We start from the raw sequence: 27,322 nt of genomic DNA on the forward strand, positions 1-27,322 counted from the left end.
ACTACGATTCTGACCAGAATGGCCTAAAAACGGGAGGCGATTCTATTTGGTCAGAGGGCAGCCAGTCAGATTGATAATACAGCCTTCTCTCAAATTAAATTGGTCTCACTGAGAGGAGAGGTGTGGTGCAGCGGCCAGGGCAGCTGCCTTCGGAGCACAGGATTCACGGTTCGATTCCCAGCTCTGGCGGCAGCTCAGCTCAGCACCATGTGACTCTGGGCAATAGCTCACTTAATTTCCAAGACGGCCCCCAACACCTTGAGACCCATAAGGGTGAGTAGTTCGCACTTTACAAATACGGATTTATTATTTCTCTATTTGAGCCACACTGTGGTCAATCAGACTGCCTGAAACATGCTACATTTATTTTTCTAGAAGACTGCAGGATGTCTAATGTGAGGCAGCAGGGTGAGGAGTAAAAGATGACCACCGAGACCCCATGGTTTGCTAAAGTATGCATCTAAAATGTACTGGAGAATAGAAATTGTTATTACTTCACTTCTATGCTAGCTAAAGCAGTAATTGACATTTTTGCTACCGACAATCATAACACTGGCATGACATCTGTCATGCTGCAAGGACCATGATAGTACACACCCGCAGTCACTCTCAAAATGAAGCACTGAGACCTCACTTTTCTTATAAAAAAGGTACACTAACACTCAAAGCAATAAGGACAAAGTTATGACTTAGCTATTCCAAAGAATTACTTACCTCCATTGTTTTTTTGTACTGCGTCTGCTTCTGTTTATGAACAACATCCATTGCGTTTTCTGTCTGAAAAATTAATACAAAAATTAGTTTGCATTTTACATTTGAATCGGTGTATTTTTCCTTTCAATTCAGCACCAATAAAACACCTGTTCAAGACTATTGAGAACAAAGGGAAAAGGGTGCACATTTTGAGCTGGTCAAAGTATATTCTTTGTATATCAGTGAGCCAGAAGAGCCCCCAAGGCAAACTGAGGCCCACTCATTGACACACTCCTTGGCATCCCTCAGTTCAATGCTTTTTCTCAGCTTTTTTTGATCAGAGAAAACATTTTGCAATTTTCTGAGGCAGGCTTTTTTTCTCCCGTCCCTCAGTATCTTTTTTACCCAGGACTGTTCTCTACCTTGCGGCATTTCTCACATCAGTTCTTCCGTGAGGCCCTCCTGCGTAGCTGCGCAGTGTAGGTTGGGACTTGACAAACACCTGCAGAGCACAGAATCAGTGTGTTGGACCTCACTCTCTTAGCAGGGTCACTCCCTTCACTCTCTTACTTCGCTGAATTCCTTTTTGTTGGAATATGACGGTGCACTTTACCCCTTCTAATTCAGTGGGAAAGTGCTTGTGATCTCTCCCTAAAACATAGTAAAATTCGCCTACACCTGATTGGCACACTTCATTTACTTACAAGTCCCTAGTAGATGGTACTACATCAACCCGGGGCCTGTAAATTAAATGCTACCAAGCCTGCTGCTCACAAGGTGCCACCCACTACAGCAGCACTTTAAAACGTTTCAATTCAGCCACTGCGGACTGTGGAGCAGTTTTAAATTGTGGTTTCGTTCTGGCAAAATAAACCTTTTTTCAGGTCTAGATCAAAGGCACGGCCAAAAGACATGTACAGCTGGTTTGATGGGATAGGGTTATGGGCAGCACTAAAACAAGCATTTCAATATAAAATAATTTTCCTAAACATTATAGTTAAGTAATCGGAGAAGAAGAAAAATATACAAAAACTCATTTTATTAACCTCATTTGAAAGGATATTATGGTTATGACTTTCACCGAAAAAAACACTCATATTTTATTCCTCCGGTTACCAGGCCTACAGGAGATATACTGAGGACGGGTAGGCAGAATCATCGATTTGAGACTCCATCTCAGTGGTGGTTTCGAAAATGGTCAATGATGGCTTAGCCGAGGCCACGAAACATAAAAAGTGGCCAGTGTGACTCTGATGATGGCAGAGGGAAAGGAGGAGGAAACACTTTTTTTATGTCAAGGGCTGAAAGGTATGAAAGTTTCCTTCTTGACCATCCGAGGAAAGGGTAATTCGCACCAGCAATCACGGTGACACCCTGCACTTTCTTGAAAGATGTTTTGTGTCTCCTTAAGAGATTCCAGTTAGGGGGATAAAGCTAGAAAGGGCAGAAAAAAAATCTTTGGCAATCTTGGAAGTTCTTCATTGAAGATGAACAGGAACAAAATTGGTAACATGTGGGAGATAAATACCAAGAAAAATAGGGAATTAATAGTCTTGAGAAGCATCCATCTAATCAGTTCCTCCTTATATATGGTATACAAAGGAGATGAAATTACCTAAAATATATTATCTCCATACTGGATTAGAGGATCAAGGAATTCAAGCAACAATCACCGGAAAACCACCATCTCGGGAAGGGTCGTATACATGGCTGGATACACCTTTATCTTTAGAGAGAAGGCATCTTGCATGGTAAGAAGGCATCCTAAGAAGCAAAGCTTTCCGACATCCTTCTTCCTATGCAAGTTTTCCATGCGCCAACTGCCACTGTTCAAGGTCAGTGCCTCATGTAAAGCCCAGAACACCCTTCCGGGCAACATCCGCCATGGAAACGCGGACAGTTTCAACGGTAAAGAGAGAGATGCCTTCCCATGCACTGAGCACAAAAATCAATGATGCACTGCTGCACCACACACTGAGCGCGGACACCAAGGATGAGCGAACTACTCAAATCTACACCTTTGCCTCTGGCGAGTTCCTGGCTGAGACTGAATATCCAAGCAGAATGTCCTAGAATATTGCATCACTGTGATAGAGGAGTTGTGTAGTGACAGCAGAGGAGTGTATGACTGATGAGGGCTAACAACATAAGTGGGACAAAAAGGACTTTTTATGTCCTAAACTCAGAGATGAAAGGGGGTTGAAGAGGAGGAGAGCAGGGGAGCTTCTCAGGGGCAAAACTGAAATAATGATCTTAACAAAACAATAAAAACAGCTTGACAATATATAAAAGACAGGTTGGAACAGGTTAAAGGTAGATTGAAAGTGGCCTGACTTCTGGTGCATATTTGACAGACTTGATGCATGCTTTCTATGACAAGTGCCTCACTCCCCTTAGCCATTCAGACTCTCTAATGGTGGCACATATGTACTCTGGAAGTCTGTTCTGTAGTTGTGTAACATTATCGAGGTTGGCGACACCCCATCTTAAAAGAGGCTATTTCCCTGGGAAGTCACTTGATTTATAAAGAAAATAAACTATTAAGCCTTCCAGTCTATAGTCCTGGCAGTACAAGGTGGTATAGTAGTTACAAACGGTGAAAGAAAACATAAGTTGGGGATTGTGCCACACCTATGAAATCCAGCTAAAGAGTGGGGGTTGTATAAGGGCACTATTTATTGTAAAGAGAGAAAGCAGATACATCCTTCACAGAGAATTCAAGAGAAGTAATCCTCTGAAAGGCTGTCAGAAGTATGAGAAAAGCTCAGCTCATTCGCTGTACATCAGCACATGGTTTTTATTCCCCCATACGGTCAAAGAAACAGAGACATTTTGGAGGCATACATTTCAATGTACATGGCTTCTAAAAAGATCCTCTGCTTTAAACTTACACATGTCAGAAGTGACTGAGAAGAAACAGGCAAAATTAAGAAACAATACATTGATGCATTCATGGAATAAAGTTCAAATTCCCTTAGAAACAAACTGACATGCTTAAAACAATATCCATTAACCTTAAACTCTGTCTTGCTGTGGATCTTGAAGAACTAAGCCACTTACATCAGCCATCTTGACTTCAAACTGAACACATAGCGACTGCAGCCTGATTTCGATACTTATCAAAATAAGCATCTGCAAAATGGATTAATCCTACCATTCAAGTCACCTGCACCATCTCTGATGTTTTTGTCCCAAAGAACAATAGGGAATCACAAACATGCACTGATTATCGATCACTGAATAATATCACTTTAGAGGCGGATACTGTCTCCATTCATACCATTCATACCAGTACTTCTGGACTAGGGAAGATGTACTTCCAGTTATACCAAGTTGGATTTACGAGAAGCCTACCATCTCATCAGGATAAGATCCGGTGATGAATAGAAGACATCATTCAGAACAAGATATGAATTATTAGTTTATTTTCATGATGCCATTTCACCTCTGCAATGCCCCGGCAGCCTTCCAATTTGTTTATTATTGACATGCTTTGTGAGTATCTGCACTGGTTTATTATCATCTACATAGATCATAGGGTGATTTATTCTACCTCCTATGAAGTACATGTAATTAATTTCAAAATAGCGGTTTCTACTGTACATCAACATGGGCTGTTTTCCCAGCTAAGTAAATGTAAATTCCATACTATCAACATTAAAATCTTTGGTTGTATCCTGACTTTCCAAGTATCAAGCACTGATTGTCTGGACAATACTCCACAATGAAAAGGACATTCATAGTTTCTTTAGGGTTTATAAATGTCTGCAGTCACTTTGTCAATCATTTTTGATCGAAAAACAGCCCCAGTTACGAGGTTGTATTCAGCATGGTATTGGCTCATCCAGACACAAACCAACCATTTACTGTAGAAGTGGATGTCTCCGATGTAGTCATGGGTACCATTGTGTCTAAAAAAAACCCTGACACAGGCCAAATGAGCCAATAGCATATTTATCACAGAATGTCTCCTAGCAGAACAAAATTGCACAATAGCTGTTAAGGACTTATTCACTGTACAATTATATTATTCCCTTAAAGAACATCAATGTCTGTGACAAACCTTACACAGAGGTATTGTATATTGATTGTATTGACAATTTCCTATGACCTCTAGTGATGATATTGTCTTTATATGAGTGACAACAGCGAGTTTCTGAGTAAGTGCTATGGTGGCCCCTGGAAAGATTCTTTCTATCTCATTACACTGATTGTTACATTCCTGTACACCTTAGTAATTCACCAAAATGGAGTAAAATCCCATCTATATATCGAAAGGGTAAGACCACTGTTTTAGAAAGAACAGACACAGATACATTATAACTCGCTCTCAAGCATGCTGGTACACGAGGACCTCAGAGACTCCAAGCGGCACTGCGAGCAGTTGGAAAGAAGATGGAGGACCAGCAGAGAAACCTACACATCGTTACCAAGCACAGATCAAAGAAACCAGGAAAGTGGCCCTTGTGAACAGACTATAAATCTGCTCCAATGCAGACAAAGAACTCTTCCACACTGCAAGGAGTTTACCAACCCGAAGGCCGCCACCAACACCATCAGCCTCCCACAGACCCTTCCCCTAGTGAGGAAATCACAATGCAACCTCTTCATATCACCTAGAGCACTCACCTCCTAGCAATCTCGAGCCCACTCACCACAGAGGGCACCAACAGATTCATACAGATCGTCCATTGCACTCACCCCATGTACAACCTGGGAAGCACATTAATGAGTACCAACCTCACCACCATCATCAATTCCTCCATCCACAGCAGACATTTCCTGGACAGATGAAAACACGCGGAGTTCATCGCTCTGATGAATAAACCCTTGGCCAATCCTAAAGACCTTTGCAATTACAGGGCCATCTCACTCTCTTTCCCAGCCAAAGTCCTGTAAAAAGAGATCAACAAGCAGCTCTCTGCCCACCCTGAACAGCACCACCACTTGGACTCCAGTCAATCAGGATTCTGCAGCAACTACAGCATGGAGACCGCCCTGCTAGCAAAAGAAGATAACATCTGCCTAATCATGGACAGAGGAGAAACCAGCGCACTCCTCCTGCTCAACCACTACGCAGCATTCAACACCGTCTCCCACAGCATCCTCCTTGCCAGGTGTTGAAACGAAGAATGATGCGCAGGGAAGTCTTGTAGGTACACGTAGTAGATTTATTCTTCAAGTTACATCACAGGTTCTAAGATACAGGAAGATGTTCTGATCCATAAAAGTGCCCCACCAGGAGCAGCCTCCTTGCTGCTCATCCCTTTCTCACCAACTGATTCTCCCTTCCATACAAACCCACTGAACATTCTATATGATCTCATCATAGGATGAGCAACAAGGCAGAGAACCACTGTAGGGAGAGTGCATTGGGTAATTAGTACATTACAACACCAGGCTTCAGGAATCAGGATTTCAACGATTCGCCTTCCGTTGGATCTCTTCCTTCCTCTTCAACAGGACACCACAGGTAGGAATCTCCACTTTCACCTCTAAACCTTAGAAGCTCATCTGTGGTGTTCCCAGGGCTTCTCAGTCAGCCCTACACTGTTCAATGTTTACGTGGCTCCTCTTGCCCACTTCATAAGAACCCACAACATTATTGTGTCCATAACCAATGACACTCAGCTCATCCTCTCCCTTAACAACACCATCAGGAATTATTTCCCGCCTGCATGACAGACGTATCAAACTGGATGCACGAGAACTGCATCAAACTCAACACGGATAAAACAAAGGTCATGATCTTCGGAAATAATAACTCCCATGTGGCCCAACTTGGTGGCCACCCTACTTGGGTCTTACGCCCACCCCCCACAGATAATGCCAGACATCTCAGCATCATCCTTGAAGAGAAGTTCCCGATGAGACGTGACCTCATTCTTCTGCCACATTCTAAGAATTCTTAGCAAAATATTCAAATGGCTCCCAACGCACACTAGACGCATGGTCACCCAAGGCTCATCACCAGCAGACTCGACTATGGCAACGCACTATATGTCGGCATCTCAAGCTACCTCACTCAAAGACTACAAACCATCCAGAACACCACCTCCAGACTCATCCTAGAAATCCCTAGAAGGGCACTCTTCACACGCTACCTTGCAGAACTGCACTGGCTACTGATGGAGCAAGGTGAAGAACAAGATTTTGTTCAAACTTGTGAAGTTAATCTTCCATAACAAAGTAATCAGATTAATAAGTTTGTGGTGAAATTATTAATCAACCTAGTTTAAGAATACATTCATCATTACACGCGGGATAAACTAATGTGCTTTATGTTGCACACGCAAAGAAAAAAATAATAAACTAACCTTGTCTATTGTCTTTATCAGTATTAAATGCGGCAGTTAAGTTAATTCAAAAAACACAATAATGGAAAAAGGAACAGATTCTGCGCTATTGTCAAAATAGGGGACAATTAATTCACCTATTTTCATGCCAAATGTTCACTGTGAAATTAATCAAACATTTTGTATATCATCACTCGCACAAGGGGACATGATCACACATTTTATTTTTTGTAATCAGCACATAAATCATTTTTATCTTATTTCGTATAGTCTTTTTTCTTTCAAACAAACAAAAAGAATTAATATGTATATTTTAGTATCAATACTTCATACACCACTATATACATCCATATATACACACCTATATACAACCAACAACAAAAACACTTTAGACAAAAATGGAACAAAAACCAAAAACTAGATAATTTTTCACCCTTAGAAAAAGAATGTAGCAAAGGCTAAGTGCCCTCCCATTAACTCTAGGAGGTACACGAGGAGGTAGTCAGATAACACTGGTTCAGTGCACAAATTTTACAGAACCTATATCAACAAGTGTGCCAAAAGGCATTAATTTCCAAAATCAATTTTTAAACAGGGACTCCTCCATATGGAAAGTGTCGACGCGGTCGCGTTTCGGCCTTCCAACAAGTCTGGCCTCTTCAGGACAGGACGATAAACAACAAGCAAAATCAATCCGGCAGCAGCTGGTAACCAATCACTAAATGTGTATCCATTGTTTCTTATAACCACCTGGTTAAGCTGCGTTTTCATTCACATCTGGGTCCCTCTTTCCTCTCTATTGTGTACTTTCCAAATGTCACTCTTCTACGTGTGGGTCCTATCATACAACCACGCACGGTGTCGCCATCAAGTTAATGGCATGTGCCTATTTTTATGTGCTTATGTTATGCCTTTTTGTGATGAAAAGCTCATGGAGTTCATGCGGTTCGAAAAGGAGAAGTAATTATAATGCTGCCTGTTTGTGCTTTTGCTAGGTAACATAATTAACAGGATTAATTAGTAAAGGGGGAGGGTAACAGAATGGGTCTCAATTCTTTAACTAATTGATGTTTTGTGTTTGTTTAATAATAGTTTCCAAAGTGAGGCCTAAAAATGGTTCAGAAAATATGGCTGACAGAGCTGCAGACGCAAAAGCTTGTCCAGAGTAAATTCTTTACACATGCGCAGTTGTGAAGATTTTTGCTGCAAAGTCATTGTGAATTGAAAAACAGTTCTTTGGTCGTGTTGAACGTGTTCACGGAGAGATGGCTCAAGGACAGGAACTTAATATGTCTGCCAAGGTTAGGGAGTAAACGTTTGAAGCTCCTGGAAAAAAGTAACATTCTTGAGGAAGCTGAAAGACATGGAAATGAAAGGCAATAGGGCTTATATGAAGCCTGGACTTGGTCAAGAGTCGGAGATGACCTAATAATTTTATCATGGACTGACACAGGACAGCCAATAAAAAGCTCGGATTTCTTTAAAAGAATGTAAAATGTAGAAAGTTTAGCTAGAGCGAAAGGTATAAAGTCTGACACTATGAACAAGGAAAAAACTCTTGCTTTCCGATTCCTGAGTGACGTGACATGCTGATGAACCTTTGGCGCATGTAAGGACAGCAGACTTTAATTGATTTTACCCTTTTAGGTGAAGTGAGAAATAGACAGGGAAATAGTTTTTGGGAATGGAAAACTGTTATTCTATTAATATTTCATGTTTCTGAACTTGCTTTGAAATGTCAGTTTTAAATTCATTTCCTTACTAAATGTTGCTTTCTTATTTGCTTATAAAATAAAGTTAAATGCTCTTTCTTTATGAAAAATAAAGTTAATAAAATTAAATTCGAAAAAACAAGCTGGTCTTGTATATTCATGGTCTAGTTTCCATCAGTTGATCTAATCGCCTTAAGTGGTTTGATTAAAAGGTAATAAATTATTTAAAACCATGGTAATGAAAGATAAACTGCAGTTGTATATAATAATGTAAATATTATGTGAATAGTTTTATTAATCAAATCACTTGATTCTGTTGCTCAAAAATTGTCTCATTGGTGTTATGGACCTGTATACCGTATTTTCCGGCGTATAAGACGACTTTTTAACCCCTTAAAATGTTCTGGAAAGTTGGGGGTCGTCTTATACACCGGATGCTAAATTTGAAGGAATGTTTTCATGCGTTTTTACATAGCGCGGACTACACCCGAAGGTGTCAGACTGCTTCAGCATTATATAAAAATGGGCTGATGTGAGCAACAATAACAATGGACAAATTACAAAAGCAAACATTAAGTTACATGGATCAAAAGTGACAATAGCGAGCAACCAAAATACATGAGGTAGCAATCGGTACATTCCTGGAGAAAAAGTGATAAGTGTTCAGGTTACAAAAGCATACAAAGCATACAAAGCATACAAAGCATACAAAGTACGAGCCAAAATAAAATAAAATACATTCTCAAAATGGCTATGCAGGACTGCGTTGGACTGCACTGGAAGTGGGGGTAGTCTTATACGGCGAGTATAGCACGAAACCTACATTTTATTAAGCAAAGTAGGGGGTCGTCTTATACGCCGGGTCGTCTTATACGCCGGAAAATACGGTATGTGTTTGAGGATTAATGGTGAGTATTGAGGTGATAGGTAGCGTTTATGAGACAGTTTTTCAATCAGAGCGCTGGATCACTACCCATCCAGAAACGCAGCAAATTCAAGCTCCTCACCCATGCCTATAAGCCCTCCACAAAATACAGGACCAGCCTACCTCAACAATTGACTCAAACTCTAGCAACCCTCCAGACACCTACGTTCCACTTCTCTCTACTTCGCACAAATCCCCCGAATACACAGAAGCAGGACAGGAGGTCACGCTTTCGCCTTCATTGTGGCCAAAAAGCTTGAACAAACTCCCTCCACATATCCAGACCACCACTCCACTCCTGAACGTCCGCAAGAGGCCAAAGACCTAGGAGCACCTCCAAACCTGCACTCCTGCTCTAGCGCCCAGATACCCTAACGAGTGATTAGCTGTGCCCGACAAAACTCCATACTATAACATAACACAGGAATGGTATTGATGATGATGATGACCTGTGTTTGAACCCAAATGTATTTACATTTAACTAAGTTATTTACACATATATCAGAAAAACACCATGGTTATGATAAGCAGGTACTTTGGCACATGTTTATTATGCAGACAGACATTTTGGTGCTTGCACTGCAGCGTTTGTTTAAACAGTGCTGCATTTGTAGGTGGCGAAATGCCTGTGGGCTGAGTGACGAGGGCAGAGGGGGAACGGGATGCCAAACCCTGTTAAAAAAAAGGAAATCACTGCAGGACAAACATTAGTGCCCAGAGTGTGTTGGTGTTTGTCCTTTGGAGAAACCTCTGCAAATCCATGTGTATATCGTCTGCTCCCATAAAGCAGCTGTGGTATAAAGTCTAGATGCAAGTAAACTGAAATCTTGGTCTAGTCATCAACTTTCTTGTAAAAAACAGGGAGCACCAAAATGAAGAACAGCTAGTGCCCATGAAGATGTGCCAAGATTCTGCTTAGCCAAACGCCTGTGCTCTGAAAATTCAATATGGCTTCCAAGGGAAATATTCAAAAGTACTAACAGAGCCTAGAAGCAAAAAGTATGTATAGCTACGGCATTGATCCCTAAATAACGGGCAAGGAAGCAGAACCTGGCCTTGAAATGAAAGCTAAAATCCACAACTAAAGGTTGATATGAAGGGAGGTAGCAGTGCGCATATAGCAGCCAATGTGGGTTCCACTTATTCAAAGCAGAGGTAGGATTGCCTTGGGCATGCGCTGTAGCAGGAACACATTCGTTTTTTGCCAGTTGACACACAAGCTCGATATATCCCCATATTCCTTAAGAATGTGGTGAGGCTCTACGGTTGTCAACTCGATGATAATTGAAGAAAAGGAGCATATCATCTATATTGAGTGCCATGTGGTGTACATCACCTCAGAGTGCTATACCCTCATAATAGGTGCCTTGCCTTGCATTACACACCAAAGGCTCCACAGCAATAGCAAACAGCAATGGGGATAAAGGGCAGCCTCATGCCCCTATCCACACTGTAGGCGTCCAAGATTATACCTTTTTTTTAACTGTCGCCATTGGTTCCGCAGACATAAGTCTGGCCTAGGTAATAAAACCTCTGCCCAGCCCATTTTGTGCATCACTGCATACAGGTACTCCCAGTCAAGGTGATTAAAGGCTTTTTCGATGTTCGCAGACATCACAAATGCAAGGATCTACCACTTTTCTGTTTTATGGAAGATGCTAAAACATTCATTGAACATTTTCAGTGCTGTGCTGTGGAAGGAAAGAGGGACTTGTTTAAAAACTGGAGCGCAGCCCACTGTCTGCAAGTGTGGTGGAGGTCACCAGCTGCAATATTTAGAGATCTCTGCCTGGGTGGTAGAGATCTATAAGCCTTCAGAGAAGCCACTACCATGTCTGAAGGCATTGCATGTCTGTTAAGCAGCCGTCATATTTCACGCAGCCACTCAGCTAACCTTTTTTGTTTTTCAAAAACAAACTCCCAAAGTGTGAGCTTGTTTTGAAAAACAACAAACTAATTACCCTGAAACCCTAAGACTCTGTTCTGGAATGTGGGGATGTTGGATCTGGCAAATTCTGCAGGGTCACCCCCAAACATTTTGCCTTCTCCCTCCTATTGTTGCTGAATTTGATTGTGTTGGGCTAGTGACTCTGTGCACTTTACCACTGCTATCCAGTGCTAAAGTGCGTGTGCTCTCTTGTTTAAAACATGGTAGCATTGGCTTATAAATAAATTAAATATGCCAATTGGGTATAAGTCCCTAGTTAAGTGCACCACATGTGCCCAGGGCCTGTAAATTAAATGCTACTAGTGAGCCTACAGCACTGATTGTACTGACTGACATAGCTTTAAACAGGCCTCCTGCCTGCCACATCATAGCTTATGTGTGCAGTTTAAACCTGCCATGTCAACCTGGCAAACTAAACCTTATACTTGGCCCAAACCTTCCTTTTTAGTATAGATAAGTCACTCCTAAGGTAGACCCCAGACAGCCCCAAGGGCAGGGTGCAGTGCATTTAAAAAGGTGGACGTGCATTTTCAAGTTTTGCATGTCCTGATAGTAGAAAACACTTGCATTCGTTTTTCACTACTGCAAGGCCTATTTCTCCCATATGATAACATTGGAGTTGCTGCATTACATTTAATAGGTGTAATTTCCAAATGGGAAGAGATCACTAGTTTATGTTTAGTTTCCCTGGAATCCTAATTTAAAACCCTAACTTATGGTAAAGTTGCATTTTAAATTACAATACTGAAAATGCCACTTTTAGAAATTTGGTATTTTCTTGACTTAGCCATTTGGTGCCTGCAGCCTTTCTCTGGTCACATGACTGGGTGTAGTTGGCGGTTAGATTTTTTTTCCTCCTAAACAGCTACACACAATGTTAACTTAGGAGTGATGTGACTAGATGGGCCATCACTAGCTGTTTGGGAGGGAGGAGCTGGGCTAACTCACTTACACCTGAATAGGCCATGTCCTGTCTCCACACAAAGGGCTTCATACCCCTTGTAGTTGGTCTGAAGCCAGGAATGGGAAGGCAGTGCACTTCAAGGGCATGCCTCTAGAAGTTTCTCCCCACTCCAAAGCCACAACTTTGAATAAAAGGACCTCAGACACCACCATTTCAGTACAATTCTGGACCTGTGGAAACTCTGCCAGGCAGATGGACTGCTATGCTGCTGAAGGACTGCCACTCTGCTGGACTGACTCCTGCTTTGCTGACATTCTGCATGCTGCATTCTTGCCTGGGTGAGACGGATTGGACCTGCAGCTCTTGAACCCAGAGTGACTCAGAGGGTTAGTTGGCTGGACTCCTGATCTGACATAAAAGGCTTTCCACCACCTTGCATCGACACCTGGACTCTGCCTTCTGTGACTCTATCCTACCAAGTGGAGCCACCACAGTCCTGAACTCTTGGAAGTTGGTTCAAGATGCTTTATCAGTCTCTGTGGATCCAGCGGAATGGATGCATCTCCTATGCTGCGTGGCACAGCCCTAGCAGAACCAACTCATCTCCACTGCTGTGTGGCTTAGACCCATTGCAAATACCCACATCGCCACTGCGACTCTTTCGGAACTGCCACTGCGTGACACATCCTCAGCGCAGGTCCTCGCACCCCTTTTTGATTATGCTGGTTTCTGCTTCACTGCCCCACAGCTCTTCGGATCTTACGCAGGCCCTCGCATCGCAGCCTCACCGCATCTCGGAACCGATGCATCACTTTGGCTGGATGACGCATCTTCGACGAAGATCCACACAACGCTCTGCAAACCAGTACTTAAGGTACTTTGTTCAGCAGACCTAACTGGATCCCTAAAGATGGCACATGCACCCTTGCAGTCGGCATGAATTTGTGATTCTGGCCCGGTCCAGCATGACCAGATATCCACAGTTGGTGCTTTGTGCTTTTTGATGCAATTTTATCTAAAAACTTTAAAATTCGTAAATTACAATGTCAGTTTCGAAGCCATTCAATGCTAGGCTACTACTTTTAATCCATTGCTCTACTTGAAAGATAAAAGCTAAAATTTTGGCAGTGAGTTTGAAGCCGTTTTTTATTTTCATATCTAGCACAGTATTATTAGCATACATGTGCGAGTCAAATTTATTTAGGTTGTTGACAACTTCCAGAAGTCCCAGGTAGAAACTGAAAAAGTATGGGCAACAGGGAAGCCAAAGAGCGCTTCACGAGGTCAGATAGCCTTTGTTACAAGTAAAGCCATTGGTTTTGGCAGGAAAAGCTCAAGGCCGGAGAAACCTGACTCTTCAGCCCAGGATCAAAGTACCTGTGAGGAAAGGCACTTTTTGTGGGCTCACCCCCTACTTTTTGCTACATTTAGTGCTGGTTTATTGACTCTGAACACTGGAGCGCTGATGTCCAGCACCAAGGAATGACTTAAACTAATTGCTAGCCAATCCTGACATAGTAATCAGCTTTTATCCCTGTGTAGCAGCACTGAATGAACCAGAGTATCAAATGTTGCTGATAAATGCAGAAATATGAGTAACGCCGAGCTCAACCCTGTCAATAATATGAAAGATGGTATTTTGGAATATCCGATAATGCTGTTTTGATGCCTTCGTGTTGACACCCAAACAATGGTTATAAAAGTTTTACAAATATTATCAAAGCCCATAATAATTTATATTGTAACGGTTATCCTAATTCCACTGCCCCCTGCATAGAACTCTAGACAATGAAGACACAGAGGTGAATCTTTAGAGTATCGTATACGCACCTCTTCTTAGCCTCATGCATTTCCCATAGCTTACTTCAATCGCTGCTGGTTTGATTAATACTAGCTTAATCCCATGTATCACAGCAGAGCGCATGGATGAGACTAAGCTGTGTTGGCGAGAACACCACACTTCAACAATTTAGACCAAAGCTTCCCTTAGATTTAATATATATTAGATATAATGCAAGCACTGGCATCCATAGTTGAACTCTAGATAATGTTTTCTTGAATCTAGACTAGAACACAGAGATGTTCTCTTTCACCCATTACACAAAATGTGTTGACAATGAAGTGTCAAAGGGTTGTACATAACCTCTCTTGAAATCTATAGAGATTAATACTGCCCACTACTTCAAATGTGGTATCATGTTTCCCAGGAAAATCTAAAAATTGTTCTTGTTTTAGAAGCCTCAATGTACCTTGTTCTTCAACACATTGACATACAATCTAGCTCAGCTGTTCCAGTGTCCTTTGTTTTCATTAACTTTTTTTTCCAATTGTTGGATTGAGAATTCTACTGCAACCTCTATGTAGAGTTTTTGTTTGCCCTTTATTCTCACTTATCTGAGGTTCTCTATCATCTAAATTACATAATCTACAACCTTTTCAGACTGAATCAAAATGCTACCAGATCATACTAACCATGCAGAACTATGTCCACACACTTTGTTGCTTTTTTTGGTACTTACAAGCACTTTGGAGGTCTTTTTGAATGTCCTAATCCTAATACTTCAGACAATCAAGACTATTGTTTGTTATGTCTAAGGACATGGAGATAACCTCTTCTTACAATCACGTTTCACAATTATACCAGCCCAATATTTTTTTAATTCTCATTGCCTGGGTACATTTAAAAACAATGGCTCAATTAAAAAACTCGTAACTACAACAGTCACTTCCAGATTGTGTCGATCAATTTCTTTCCATAAAAACAATTTACTTTTTCGTATCTCTTTTTATCCAATGGCCTGCATAGCAAATCCGACCTCCGTCCATGCATTTGCCTAAAGGAACCAGTGCTGTTTTTCAATAAATAAATATTCCTCTTTTAGGAAAATATCAGGAGGAGGGGAGTGGTGCTCTAGACCACTGTCTGCTCCCCGAACCCCAAAATAAATTCTGATTGAATTCTTAAAAAAGTCACCTTCGCCTTGTGAATCAGTTACCTCATCTTCTTTGAGGTGTGATTCGCAATTAAATGTGATTCAGAATGAATCTCAAAACCCATTTTCAGAGTCGAAAGAGCTTTTCCAACTTGCACAGTGTGTTTTGTATATACCATTAGTGCAGGTGGCCATGGTCTGTACCATTCCCCCGGCTAGGACTTTTATACTTTACCCTGCTTGAGAAGGGCTTCAGTGTCCCTGGATTCCTGGACCCCTCCGGCCCCCGTAAGCCCCGTCTGACCCCCTTCTCATTCCATTTCCTCTCCCCAGGCCCAGAACCGCTACAGACACACTTGTCACTTGTATGAGGGGACTGTGGTAGGGTGTCCGGGAATGGTACATGTTTGTGTTGATGATCAGGGGAGAGATGTTGGCCCAACGGCTAGGGCGGTCGACCTCGAATCTGGGGAATCGGGTTCGAGTCTCTGCAATGACGCTGAACATCCTATGATTCTGGGCAAATCACTTAATCTCCCTATGCCTAACAAAAAAATTAATGTGTTCTCATGTAATGCAACTGGTGCTATGTAAGGTACTCTGATAACCGATACCTCCTGGTCAAGTTGGAGCTATATAAAAACTCTGTAGAATAAATAAAATTAATAAATACAAATAAATGGGTTAATTTCTCTAATACTGATCTTCAGTTTTTATTTTTATGTTGTGTCTCATATGAAAAATGCCTCAAATTATTTTTCCATCCAAGTCAATTTTAATACAGATTAATTACAATCATTTTTGCCAAGCTTGAATATATTAAAGTATAGATTACATTCTACAAAGTCTAAAGAGATGGAATTGTAATCCAACCACGATTATCTAGTGTACAAGCACAATCTCGAATGAAAATAAACCATCCATTGAGCTCCCCACACATCTTTAAAATAATAACCATATTCGTCATGTGTCTTTTCTGTGAATGTGCTTTTGAGGATGATTGAGTTGTTGAAGATACTCACCCTTTTCCGGTTTTGCTTCTGCTTTTCCCTAAAATCTTCCATTTTTCTAGCTTCGTCCCGTAAAATATTAGCCAGCTGTAGGTGACACTGTCCCACATTCTCTATCTCTAAAGCCAGAAACAGCACAGAAAAGCAATTTAGAAGGACAGTAGTAGTAGTAATGTGAGAAAGAAAAACTGCACATGCCATCATGAATCTCAATTTAAAAACCTCACTGTCCTGGTGAAGAAAATAGGTCTGACTAAATCTCTTGCTGAAAAAGGCATGGAACACTGCAATACATTGTTACACATCCTGAACATATCATATTTGATAATTTTTTTACTTCTTATGGGATAGCTTGAAACACCTCCACCTGCTTATCTGAACATTTTGTCTCATTAAACTCAAGCCCAATTCACAAAGCATTTTCTATTGTTGTGTTTAACTAAAAACACTGCTAAGACTTTTTATAGATTAAAATTACTCTTGGAAACTCATGAGCAAGTCATACCTAAAACTGTTATAAAAAAACAGCACTACACTGAAAGAGGTTTTTGAATCAGGCCTGAAAATTCAGCAGCAATTTCACTGGAGTAAGACAACTCTTCACAGAAAAGGTTTAATGAATTTTGTGAAGTGACTTCTAATGACCGAATGTTTAGGTCCAACTGTTAAGGAATTTCTCTGTGTCCTTTAGGGGATAAGTACAAGAAATACCATTTCATGGATCCCTTCAAACCTCTTGCTGGCAGCTGATAAAGAAATTTAAAGGGCCTCGTTTCAAGTGCCCTTTACATTCTGATGGGACCAGTAAGTCTTGTTACTGGCCCATCAGAATTACAAGTTCGGGTGTTTTTCTCCCATAGAATACACCTGCTTCTAGCAGGTGATCTCTCTGAGATTAATAATAAGGAAATGGGAAGCAGAACTATCAATCCATCCTTATTTGCTAATTTTTCATGAAACTTAAAAGTAACAGTCTAATCCTCTGTTAATTCAGAGCTCCCAGAAGCTACCAGTAAATCTACCAGTACAATGGTATCCTCAGTAGTGCTTGAGCCTCACCCTGTTCTTTAGCTCTGATTAATTTAGTTTGTTGATGTAGCCTCCTACACTGCATACAGGAAATTTTAAGGGGTGCTAGATGTATTAGGCATCTGGTGTGAATGATGCATATACAGGCTGTATCATTGTTTTGGTATGGTGCCTGAATATTGACTGCAAACTATCTTTTGACTATTATATTGTGGTCAAAATATTGTGCTTGCTAAAATATTGAGGGATACAATAACGAGGGTATATCTGCTTTTTACTTTAGTCGATAATACTGATATTTAATATAATGTTTAGTAGTCTGGTAGGTATGTTGTATAGTTTTTTAATGGTGTTATTTTGAGGTTTAATAATGTATTTTTACAATTCGGTAATTGGTTTGATGCGTTTTGCTTTTGTTTATTTTTTGGCGTCTTTCAATTTTTGAGGGGGTTGTGGGTTATTTTGAGAACTACAGTCAGTAATGTTTTATTTGAAACATTTAACATTAATTATTTAATTATAAATATTTCGAATATTTACTTATAATTTATTTGAAATTGGGCTAGCGCAGACATGTTAAAATTCAACGCAACAAAGACTCTCTCATATGAGACTGCCATTTGAAAATAATTTGTTAACTTTGATGCTGATCTGTATCGTGTCAAAACAGCTTTTACTAGTGCCAAAAATGTTCTATTCCTTGATATGATTGAACTTGCAAGGTTGGATGATGTTCATGGTCTTTACTTAGATGTGCCCTTTTCCACTGAGGAGATCATCCAAATCTTCTGTGTCATTCAAATGGCCAGGTCCCTGGGGCAGATGGATACCAGTGTTCTACAAGAAATGCGCTCCGACATTAGCACCATATTTACTGGCAATGTGAAATATATATGGACCCTCCACCCTCATTTCGATAGACCCTGATTGACACAATCCATAAGTCCAACAAACTGCCTAAAAACTGTGATTTATACTGCCCAATGTCAATGATCAACATTGACAATAAAATCCTAGAGAAACTGATAGCTAACAGAATTCCTTTCTCTGCTCCCTAGGTTGATTACACCAAACCCATCTGGATTCATACCGTGGAAGGCTGCGTCCCATAACCTTCCCACAGTTTTCTCCCTCATCCACACATTAGACCATTGCAGTTGCTGCATTTCCTGACGCCTCCAAAGTGTTTGATTCTTTGGAATGGATGTTAATTTTCTATTTATAGAAAGGATTAGTTTAGTGGGCAACTTTTTCAAAAGAACCCTGTAGTGTGCATTTGACAGAATGGGCTGGTTTAAGCACCTTTCTGAATGTCCAGAGGTACTAGACAGGGATGCCGCTCTCCCCCCATAATATTTGTGATCACAATGGAACCTATTGCTGCTAGGCTAAGCTCAAGCCATTCAAAGAGGGGTCTCGGCTTCCCTCCAAAGTGCCTCACTGTGTCGCTTTCCATCAACGATGTAATGTTATTTGTCTGAAACCATGCTCTTAATAACCTACCGATAATTTGGGAATTCTGTCATTCAAATTCATAGTATCTCTTAACTGGACTAAAACTGTAGTCTTTCATCTCACTTGGTTGAGATTCTTCTTGAATTTCTTTTGAAATTGTGCACCAAATCTGTCATATACCTTAGGATCTGCATCAGCAGAGATATTGAAACTACTTCGGGGGAAAATAATGATAACGCTGCTACTAACCTGGAAGACCAGATTACGAAATGGATTAAACTACCCCTGTCTCTGGAGTATAAATTGGCTGTGGTGAAAACGTCCGTCCCAATGAGGCTTCTATACCAGTTTATGAATATATCTATTCCTCTTACTCAGTATTTCTTTAACCAATTGTACTCCTGCATGATCAGACTTACCTGGACTGGCAAATAACCACAATTAAAATGGGAAGTGCCTACTCTCCTCTTTCATCAGCGGGGGCTAGCTTCACCAGCGTATGAGCCGGATTATCTGTGAGCTCAGGCGCCTACTATGGGCACTTCTGGTATCATTCCTTGCCTTTCTAATCGCATGATTAAAACAAAATTGATATAGCTAATCCAGTTCCACCTAACTCTGTACTCTGCAAGCTTGTCAAACGTCCCAGGAGCGAGATGAACACTTTTTAGTCCTTTAATGCACTTGCTGGCCCTGGGACAGGAGCAGGTGTAGAGCATGCCTGAAACAGCTATTTGCACCCAGAATTCCACCTGCTCTGAACTCCAGACTGTCCTTTATGTGCAAACCAAAGGCAGTCAAACAAGTAACACATTTAAAGCTTCGCACATTCTGGATTTATACCCCATGGATCTTTTTGCGTATGCTGCCAACATACAAGAAATGTTCGACCACACCCTACTAGATATGTTCCTTTAGTACACTGTAAATACTATAAATGCTGAAGGATATTAACCCTGCATTTCCCTCTCCCCTTCTACATTTGCGTCACTGTCACAAGTGATGTACGCTCCTTTCTTCCAGAAAACGGGTATCCTGTTTATACTCCCGAATCCTAAGGGAAGCTCCTGTGCATGTCCCAGGGCTAAAGAGAAGTTATCTACTGACTTACAGGTGTTACTTAGTGTCGAGCAGCGGAAGATCTGCTGCTCCATGACCGCTCCTATTTCACCAAATTACAAATCGAGGCTGATCAGTGCCAAATCTCTTCGTAGAACAATGTACACCCCATTGTTTTTGTATGAACCTTGCTACTAGGACTCTACAAAGTGCATCAGAAGGCCTGCTTCCTGCACCAGGCTTGGCTATGCCCAGCAGGTTACTAGTCTGAGATAACGGAGGCTGTGATGTATATGATTGAAGCACTATTCTAGCCACTTAACTCATTGCTCTGTTGGAATATGTCAAATACAATGTCAGGAAGTACACTGCCCTGTTATTACTGCTTGCTAAATGAAGAGTGGCGCTTTACTGTGGCAAGGCCACCCTGACAGGTATAATGTAGAAGGAAGCTGTATATGATAGAAAGCAGATATACTTCTATTGATACCCATGCAGGTTAGACATAAGGATACATGGGACCTTTCATGGTGTACCTTCTTTGGCACTCCAAGACATGACCTAAGGACGGCCGTCAATTTTTGCACCTGTACAGATTACAGACTGGATGTACGTAACTGAAATGGCTGTATTAAATGCTGTAATGTTGCTATAACTGTGACCGCTCTTACCTTCCTGGATGATATAACTCTCGAGGAAAATATGGGATCTACCTGGAGCATGCTCTGTGACTAATTGCTACCTTTTTCACTGTAGATGTGGAGCAGATGTTGACTCTTGTTCCTCTCTGTAAAGGGTGGGTTATCTTAGTTAACTTTGAAAACATTATATATAAAGTTTTAAAAAAATAAATGTTGGGCCGTAGATTTTTTAAATATTATGGTTTGTGGGGTTTTGGAGTAATTTTGGGAGGGGTCAAATGTGGAACATTGCTTTTGATCATATTTTTGTGGGCAGTGTTTCATTTATAAATGATTTGATGGTTTATTTTATATAAAAAAATCCTACTATTTTAACTTTAAAATTCTTAGTCAATATATTAAAATATGTTTTTTTTTTAAGTTAGGGTTCATATATTTTGGGCAGTGTAACTTTCTTTAAGTTACATGCTAAAAGATTTACTGGACACTGGGTTAGTAGTGCTTTAAAGTTATTGTTTTGTTTTTGGAACACCATGGTCTGTATATTTGGTGTATTTACATCTTATAATTTTAAAAAATGACATTATTTTATGTGTATAATACTTTTATTTTTAAAATGTTGTGGTTCATTTAGTTTAGTATGTCATATTCTCAAGGAGTATGTTTTAAAATAAAAATATATTATATGTGAAAAATGTCTTTAAATAAAAGTATAATGTATGTTAACCATATTTAAATAATGTTTTCATAAATATATTTTATTTCAACACCACCTCATCCTTTTCTAAAATGTAAATGATGTTTGTAATTGTAAGAGTAAGAATCATACATGTAACCCACTCCCCAAATTTATCTGCTTTCCCAAATATTTAGAATGCTAAACTTCATCGCCCTTCGCCCTCCCAATTTATGCACTTTCCCCAATGTTTTAGAGTTCAGAGCTAGAATAGTAAATCTTACCACTTTATATTATTCAATTTACCTTTTGTTGTTGCGCTGGAGTTAGAAGAGCAAATTTTACTGATTGAGCTCTGCTTTCTATAAAGTCATGGTCACCTTTCTGATCTTCCTACGCTCCACTTTTATACAATTGATAACTTTTCTCATTATTTTGGAGAATCAGATTATTCCTTCTGAGGGTTTTTGTCTTTTTTGCAACACCAATCAATTCTAATTGTATTTTAGCTGGCATATCCAACTCTTATTCTTCTAATCTATGTTGTTAGACTTCTTGGTAATATCCGTAACCACCACCTTATTTTTCCCTAAGAAACATCAGTTGACATTGTGCATGGATTGGAAGGTGATCCCTACTGTCTGCAATTAAGATACTAAAATCTGACATTAACTGAAAATTCCATAGTATGGCAAACACATAATCTATTGGGCATTTCTGAGATCCAATAAGAAAGGTTTGGGCGGCTGGAGAGTCAATTAAAAAGCAGCCATTTAAGCAAATTAGACCTAACTTTTGCATTAATTCTGCCCACTTTTTATCCATCTTTAGACAACTACTAGCGGGAAAAACTGCCAATTTGATATTGAGTATCTTAAAAAGCTCATCAAAGTAATTCCAACCATTATCTGGGATAATTCTTACATTCAAATCACCCACTATAATAAACATCAAGCCCTTTGGATAAACATACAAGCATTTCTGCACATCGTCTAAAAAAATAATTCAGTTGGATTGCATTATAAATACTATCTTTCATATGGAGATATACATTCACCACAAATCAAAAAATCAATGTCTGTTGAATTTTCGTAAAGGTCTATTTTTCTAATTTGCACCATTCACATTTAGAGGACAAACGTTTTACATCTTTGCTATCCTTATAGAGATTAGGGTTAACAGCCCTCCCGAGGGATGCCCCAGTACATTTCCTTTTGCATCAGTACTTATTTGTCAATGGTAATCACCTCCCAGCACAGTCAGGATTCTTGGATACTGTATTCGCTTCTTTGTTTGAATCTTCCCGACCTCCTTAGCCTTTTCAGTCCATTAGCATCCCAGCTCATACTCTTGGACCGTGGGGGAGGCGACCAACTCCTAATGTATACCACTCAGGTCACCCTCCTCAGACTCATTCCCCTCAAGTTCATTACTGGCATTTGAAAAGTTCTAACAATTGTGGTGGTCTGAGCTATTAATTATTCGGATCTGCTGAAATAATTATGAGTGCTGGCTGCGTGACTTATGAAAGCAGATACATTGCAGATGTTGTGAAGTGAAAAGGCTGTTTCTCTTTCTTTCTTTCTTCCTTTCTTTCTTCCTTCCTTTCTTTCTCTCACATTGTAAAATGTAATGTATAGCATGTATATTGTAAAACTATACGGCATCACCAACGTGTTGTATAACGTGTGTATTGTAAAACTACTGGCATGCACAGACGTCCTGTATAACATGTGTATTATAAAACTACACATCAGCACAGATGTGTTGTAAAGCATTTGTATTGTAAAACTACACACCGCACAGACATATTGTATAGCATGCGTATTGTAAAACGACCCCAACACAAATAAGTATAAACTCGTTTTTAAGCTGTATAGTTAAAGGCGCCCTGAACCACATTGTTTAGGCTCAGCAGTATATTGGAATTAAGTACAAATGCTTGTAATACTGTTGACAAGTTTGGTTGGTTTTGAGGATATGTATAATGTTAGTTTGAGTTGACACTAATACGTGTCTGAATGAAGTTAAAGATGGAGCTTTAAGACTGGCGCGTCTTTTTCAGCTTCCCAAAGTGACCAAATCAGCGGATGCACTTCCAACGTTCCACCAACACCAATCCCTGTATAAACCTTATCTATCACACACATCATTCCAAGTACATCTTGTATCATGAGCTTGTCCCATTTATACATCTGCCCTGTTCTTCCGTACACTCCAGCATTGATAATAATGTGAGTGGAAGCATTTATGACAAACGTGTCCAAAATTGGTCAACAAAGTGTCATATCTATCCAAGATTGTCGAATAACCGCTTAACTAAATCTTTCCAATTCTTTCTGATATCCAGAAAAGTGGGCACGGGTCTGGCCCTTATGGACCAGTGCAAGACACAAATAATAGATGACATTAGGACAGAAAACCTAGGATACTGAGCATGCAAATATTCGATTTTGGCCACTATAGGTGTGGCAGGGTATACTCAGACATGAGTCCCTTTCTCACTGCTCCATCAGGATTCAAGCAAGCCGGGCCGAAGACGGCTGAAATGCCAGAAACCGGTCCCCGGTAGCTTGTCTCCTTTCTGGTAAAGAATTGGCTTGGTAGTTTAGTCTGCCCTGTTCCCATGATGCACTGGGCCAGGGACAGACTGATTTGCATATAGCCAGGTTCTGAGCTGGGATGGGGCAGTGAGATAAATAACGGTGATGGATCAAGCCCTGATCTTTGGACTGGGTAAGAGTGGTCTGCTCAATTCAGACACTCTGTTCATCACCACCCCCTTTTGTAAATCGATTTTGGCCACTATAGGTGTGGCAGGGTATACTCAGACATGAGTCCCTTTCTCACTGCTCCATCAGGATTCAAGCAAGCCGGGCCGAAGACGGCTGAAATGCCAGAAACCGGTCCCCGGTAGCTTGTCTCCTTTCTGGTAAAGAATTGGCTTGGTAGTTTAGTCTGCCCTGTTCCCATGATGCACTGGGCCAGGGACAGACTGATTTGCAGATAGCCAGGTTCTGAGCTGGGATGGGGCAGTGAGATAAATAACGGTGATGGATCAAGCCCTGATCTTTGGACTGGGTAAGAGTGGTCTGCTCAATTCAGACACTCTGTTCATCACCACCCCCTTTTGTAAATCGATTTTGGCCACTATAGGTGTGGCAGGGTATACTCAGACATGAGTCCCTTTCTCACTGCTCCATCAGGATTCAAGCAAGCCGGGCCGAAGACGGCTGAAATGCCAGAAACCGGTCCCCGGTAGCTTGTCTCCTTTCTGGTAAAGAATTGGCTTGGTAGTTTAGTCTGCCCTGTTCCCATGATGCACTGGGCCAGGGACAGACTGATTTGCATATAGCCAGGTTCTGAGCTGGGATGGGGCAGTGAGATAAATAACGGTGATGGATCAAGCCCTGATCTTTGGACTGGGTAAGAGTGGTCTGCTCAATTCAGACACTCTGTTCATCACCACCCCCTTTTGTAAATCGATTTTGGCCACTATAGGTGTGGCAGGGTATACTCAGACATGAGTCCCTTTCTCACTGCTCCATCAGGATTCAAGCAAGCCGGGCCGAAAACGGCTGAAATGCCAGAAACCGGTCCCCGGTAGCTTGTCTCCTTTCTGGTAAAGAATTGGCTTGGTAGTTTAGTCTGCCCTGTTCCCATGATGCACTGGGCCAGGGACAGACTGATTTGCATATAGCCAGGTTCTGAGCTGGGATGGGGCAGTGAGATAAATAACGGTGATGGATCAAGCCCTGATCTTTGGACTGGGTAAGAGTGGTCTGCTCAATTCAGACACTTTGTTCATCACCACCCCCTTTTGTAAATCGATTTTGGCCACTATAGGTGTGGCAGGGTATACTCAGACATGAGTCCCTTTCTCACTGCTCCATCAGGATTCAAGCAAGCCGGGCCGAAGACGGCTGAAATGCCAGAAACCGGTCCCCGGTAGCTTGTCTCCTTTCTGGTAAAGAATTGGCTTGGTAGTTTAGTCTGCCTTGTTCCCATGATGCACTGGGCCAGGGACAGACTGATTTGCATATAGCCAGGTTCTGAGCTGGGATGGGGCAGTGAGATAAATAACGGTGATGGATCAAGCCCTGATCTTTGGACTGGGTAAGAGTGGTCTGCTCAATTCAGACACTCTGTTCATCACCACCCCCTTTTGTAAATCGATTTTGGCCACTATAGGTGTGGCAGGGTATACTCAGACATGAGTCCCTTTCTCACTGCTCCATCAGGATTCAAGCAAGCCGGGCCGAAGACGGCTGAAATGCCAGAAACCGGTCCCCGGTAGCTTGTCTCCTTTCTGGTAAAGAATTGGCTTGGTAGTTTAGTCTGCCCTGTTCCCATGATGCACTGGGCCAGGGACAGACTGATTTGCATATAGCCAGGTTCTGAGCTGGGATGGGGCAGTGAGATAAATAACGGTGATGGATCAAGCCCTGATCTTTGGACTGGGTAAGAGTGGTCTGCTCAATTCAGACACTCTGTTCATCACCACCCCCTTTTGTAAATCGATTTTGGCCACTATAGGTGTGGCAGGGTATACTCAGACATGAGTCCCTTTCTCACTGCTCCTTCAGGATTCAAGCAAGCCGGGCCGAAGACGGCTGAAATGCCAGAAACCGGTCCCCGGTAGCTTGTCTCCTTTCTGGTAAAGAATTGGCTTGGTAGTTTAGTCTGCCCTGTTCCCATGATGCACTGGGCCAGGGACAGACTGATTTGCATATAGCCAGGTTCTGAGCTGGGATGGGGCAGCGAGATAAATAACGGTGATGGATCAAGCCCTGATCTTTGGACTGGGTAAGAGTGGTCTGCTCAATTCAGACACTCTGTTCATCACCACCCCCTTTTGTAAATCGATTTTGGCCACTATAGGTGTGGCAGGGTATACTCAGACATGAGTCCCTTTCTCACTGCTCCATCAGGATTCAAGCAAGCCGGGCCGAAGACGGCTGAAAAGCCAGAAACCGGTCCCCGGTAGCTTGTCTCCTTTCTGGTAAAGAATTGGCTTGGTAGTTTAGTCTGCCCTGTTCCCATGATGCACTGGGCCAGGGACAGACTGATTTGCATATAGCCAGGTTCTGAGCTGGGATGGGGCAGTGAGATAAATAACGGTGATGGATCAAGCCCTGATCTTTGGACTGGGTAAGAGTGGTCTGCTCAATTCAGACACTCTGTTCATCACCACCCCCTTTTGTAAATCGATTTTGGCCACTATAGGTGTGGCAGGGTATACTCAGACATGAGTCCCTTTCTCACTGCTCCATCAGGATTCAAGCAAGCCGGGCCGAAGACGGCTGAAATGCCAGAAACCGGTCCCCGGTAGCTTGTCTCCTTTCTGGTAAAGAATTGGCTTGGTAGTTTAGTCTGCCCTGTTCCCATGATGCACTGGGCCAGGGACAGACTGATTTGCAGATAGCCAGGTTCTGAGCTGGGATGGGGCAGTGAGATAAATAACGGTGATGGATCAAGCCCTGATCTTTGGACTGGGTAAGAGTGGTCTGCTCAATTCAGACACTCTGTTCATCACCACCCCCTTTTGTAAATCGATTTTGGCCACTATAGGTGTGGCAGGGTATACTCAGACATGAGTCCCTTTCTCACTGCTCCATCAGGATTCAAGCAAGCCGGGCCGAAGACGGCTGAAATGCCAGAAACCGGTCCCCGGTAGCTTGTCTCCTTTCTGGTAAAGAATTGGCTTGGTAGTTTAGTCTGCCCTGTTCCCATGATGCACTGGGCCAGGGACAGACTGATTTGCATATAGCCAGGTTCTGAGCTGGGATGGGGCAGTGAGATAAATAACGGTGATGGATCAAGCCCTGATCTTTGGACTGGGTAAGAGTGGTCTGCTCAATTCAGACACTCTGTTCATCACCACCCCCTTTTGTAAATCGATTTTGGCCACTATAGGTGTGGCAGGGTATACTCAGACATGAGTCCCTTTCTCACTGCTCCATCAGGATTCAAGCAAGCCGGGCCGAAGACGGCTGAAATGCCAGAAACCGGTCCCCGGTAGCTTGTCTCCTTTCTGGTAA

At 41.6% G+C, this 27,322-nt stretch overlaps 1 protein-coding gene across 1 annotated transcript in view; it reads right to left on the reverse strand.

Moving 5' to 3' along the window:
- PSTPIP2 (proline-serine-threonine phosphatase interacting protein 2) overlaps nt 1-27,322 on the reverse strand; it is a 394,129-nt gene that overhangs the window by 84,885 nt on the left and 281,922 nt on the right. The window contains exons 5-6 of the mRNA XM_086960336.1: nt 16,434-16,540; nt 715-777 (exon numbers count right to left, since the gene is read on the reverse strand). Coding sequence (XP_086816462.1) covers nt 715-777; nt 16,434-16,540 — 170 coding nt within the window. The remainder of the gene's footprint in view (nt 1-714; nt 778-16,433; nt 16,541-27,322) is intronic.

Source organism: Lissotriton vulgaris, chromosome 3_1 (assembly GCF_964263255.1).
Source record: "Lissotriton vulgaris chromosome 3_1, aLisVul1.2, whole genome shotgun sequence".
NCBI classification, from domain to species: domain Eukaryota; kingdom Metazoa; phylum Chordata; class Amphibia; order Caudata; family Salamandridae; genus Lissotriton; species Lissotriton vulgaris.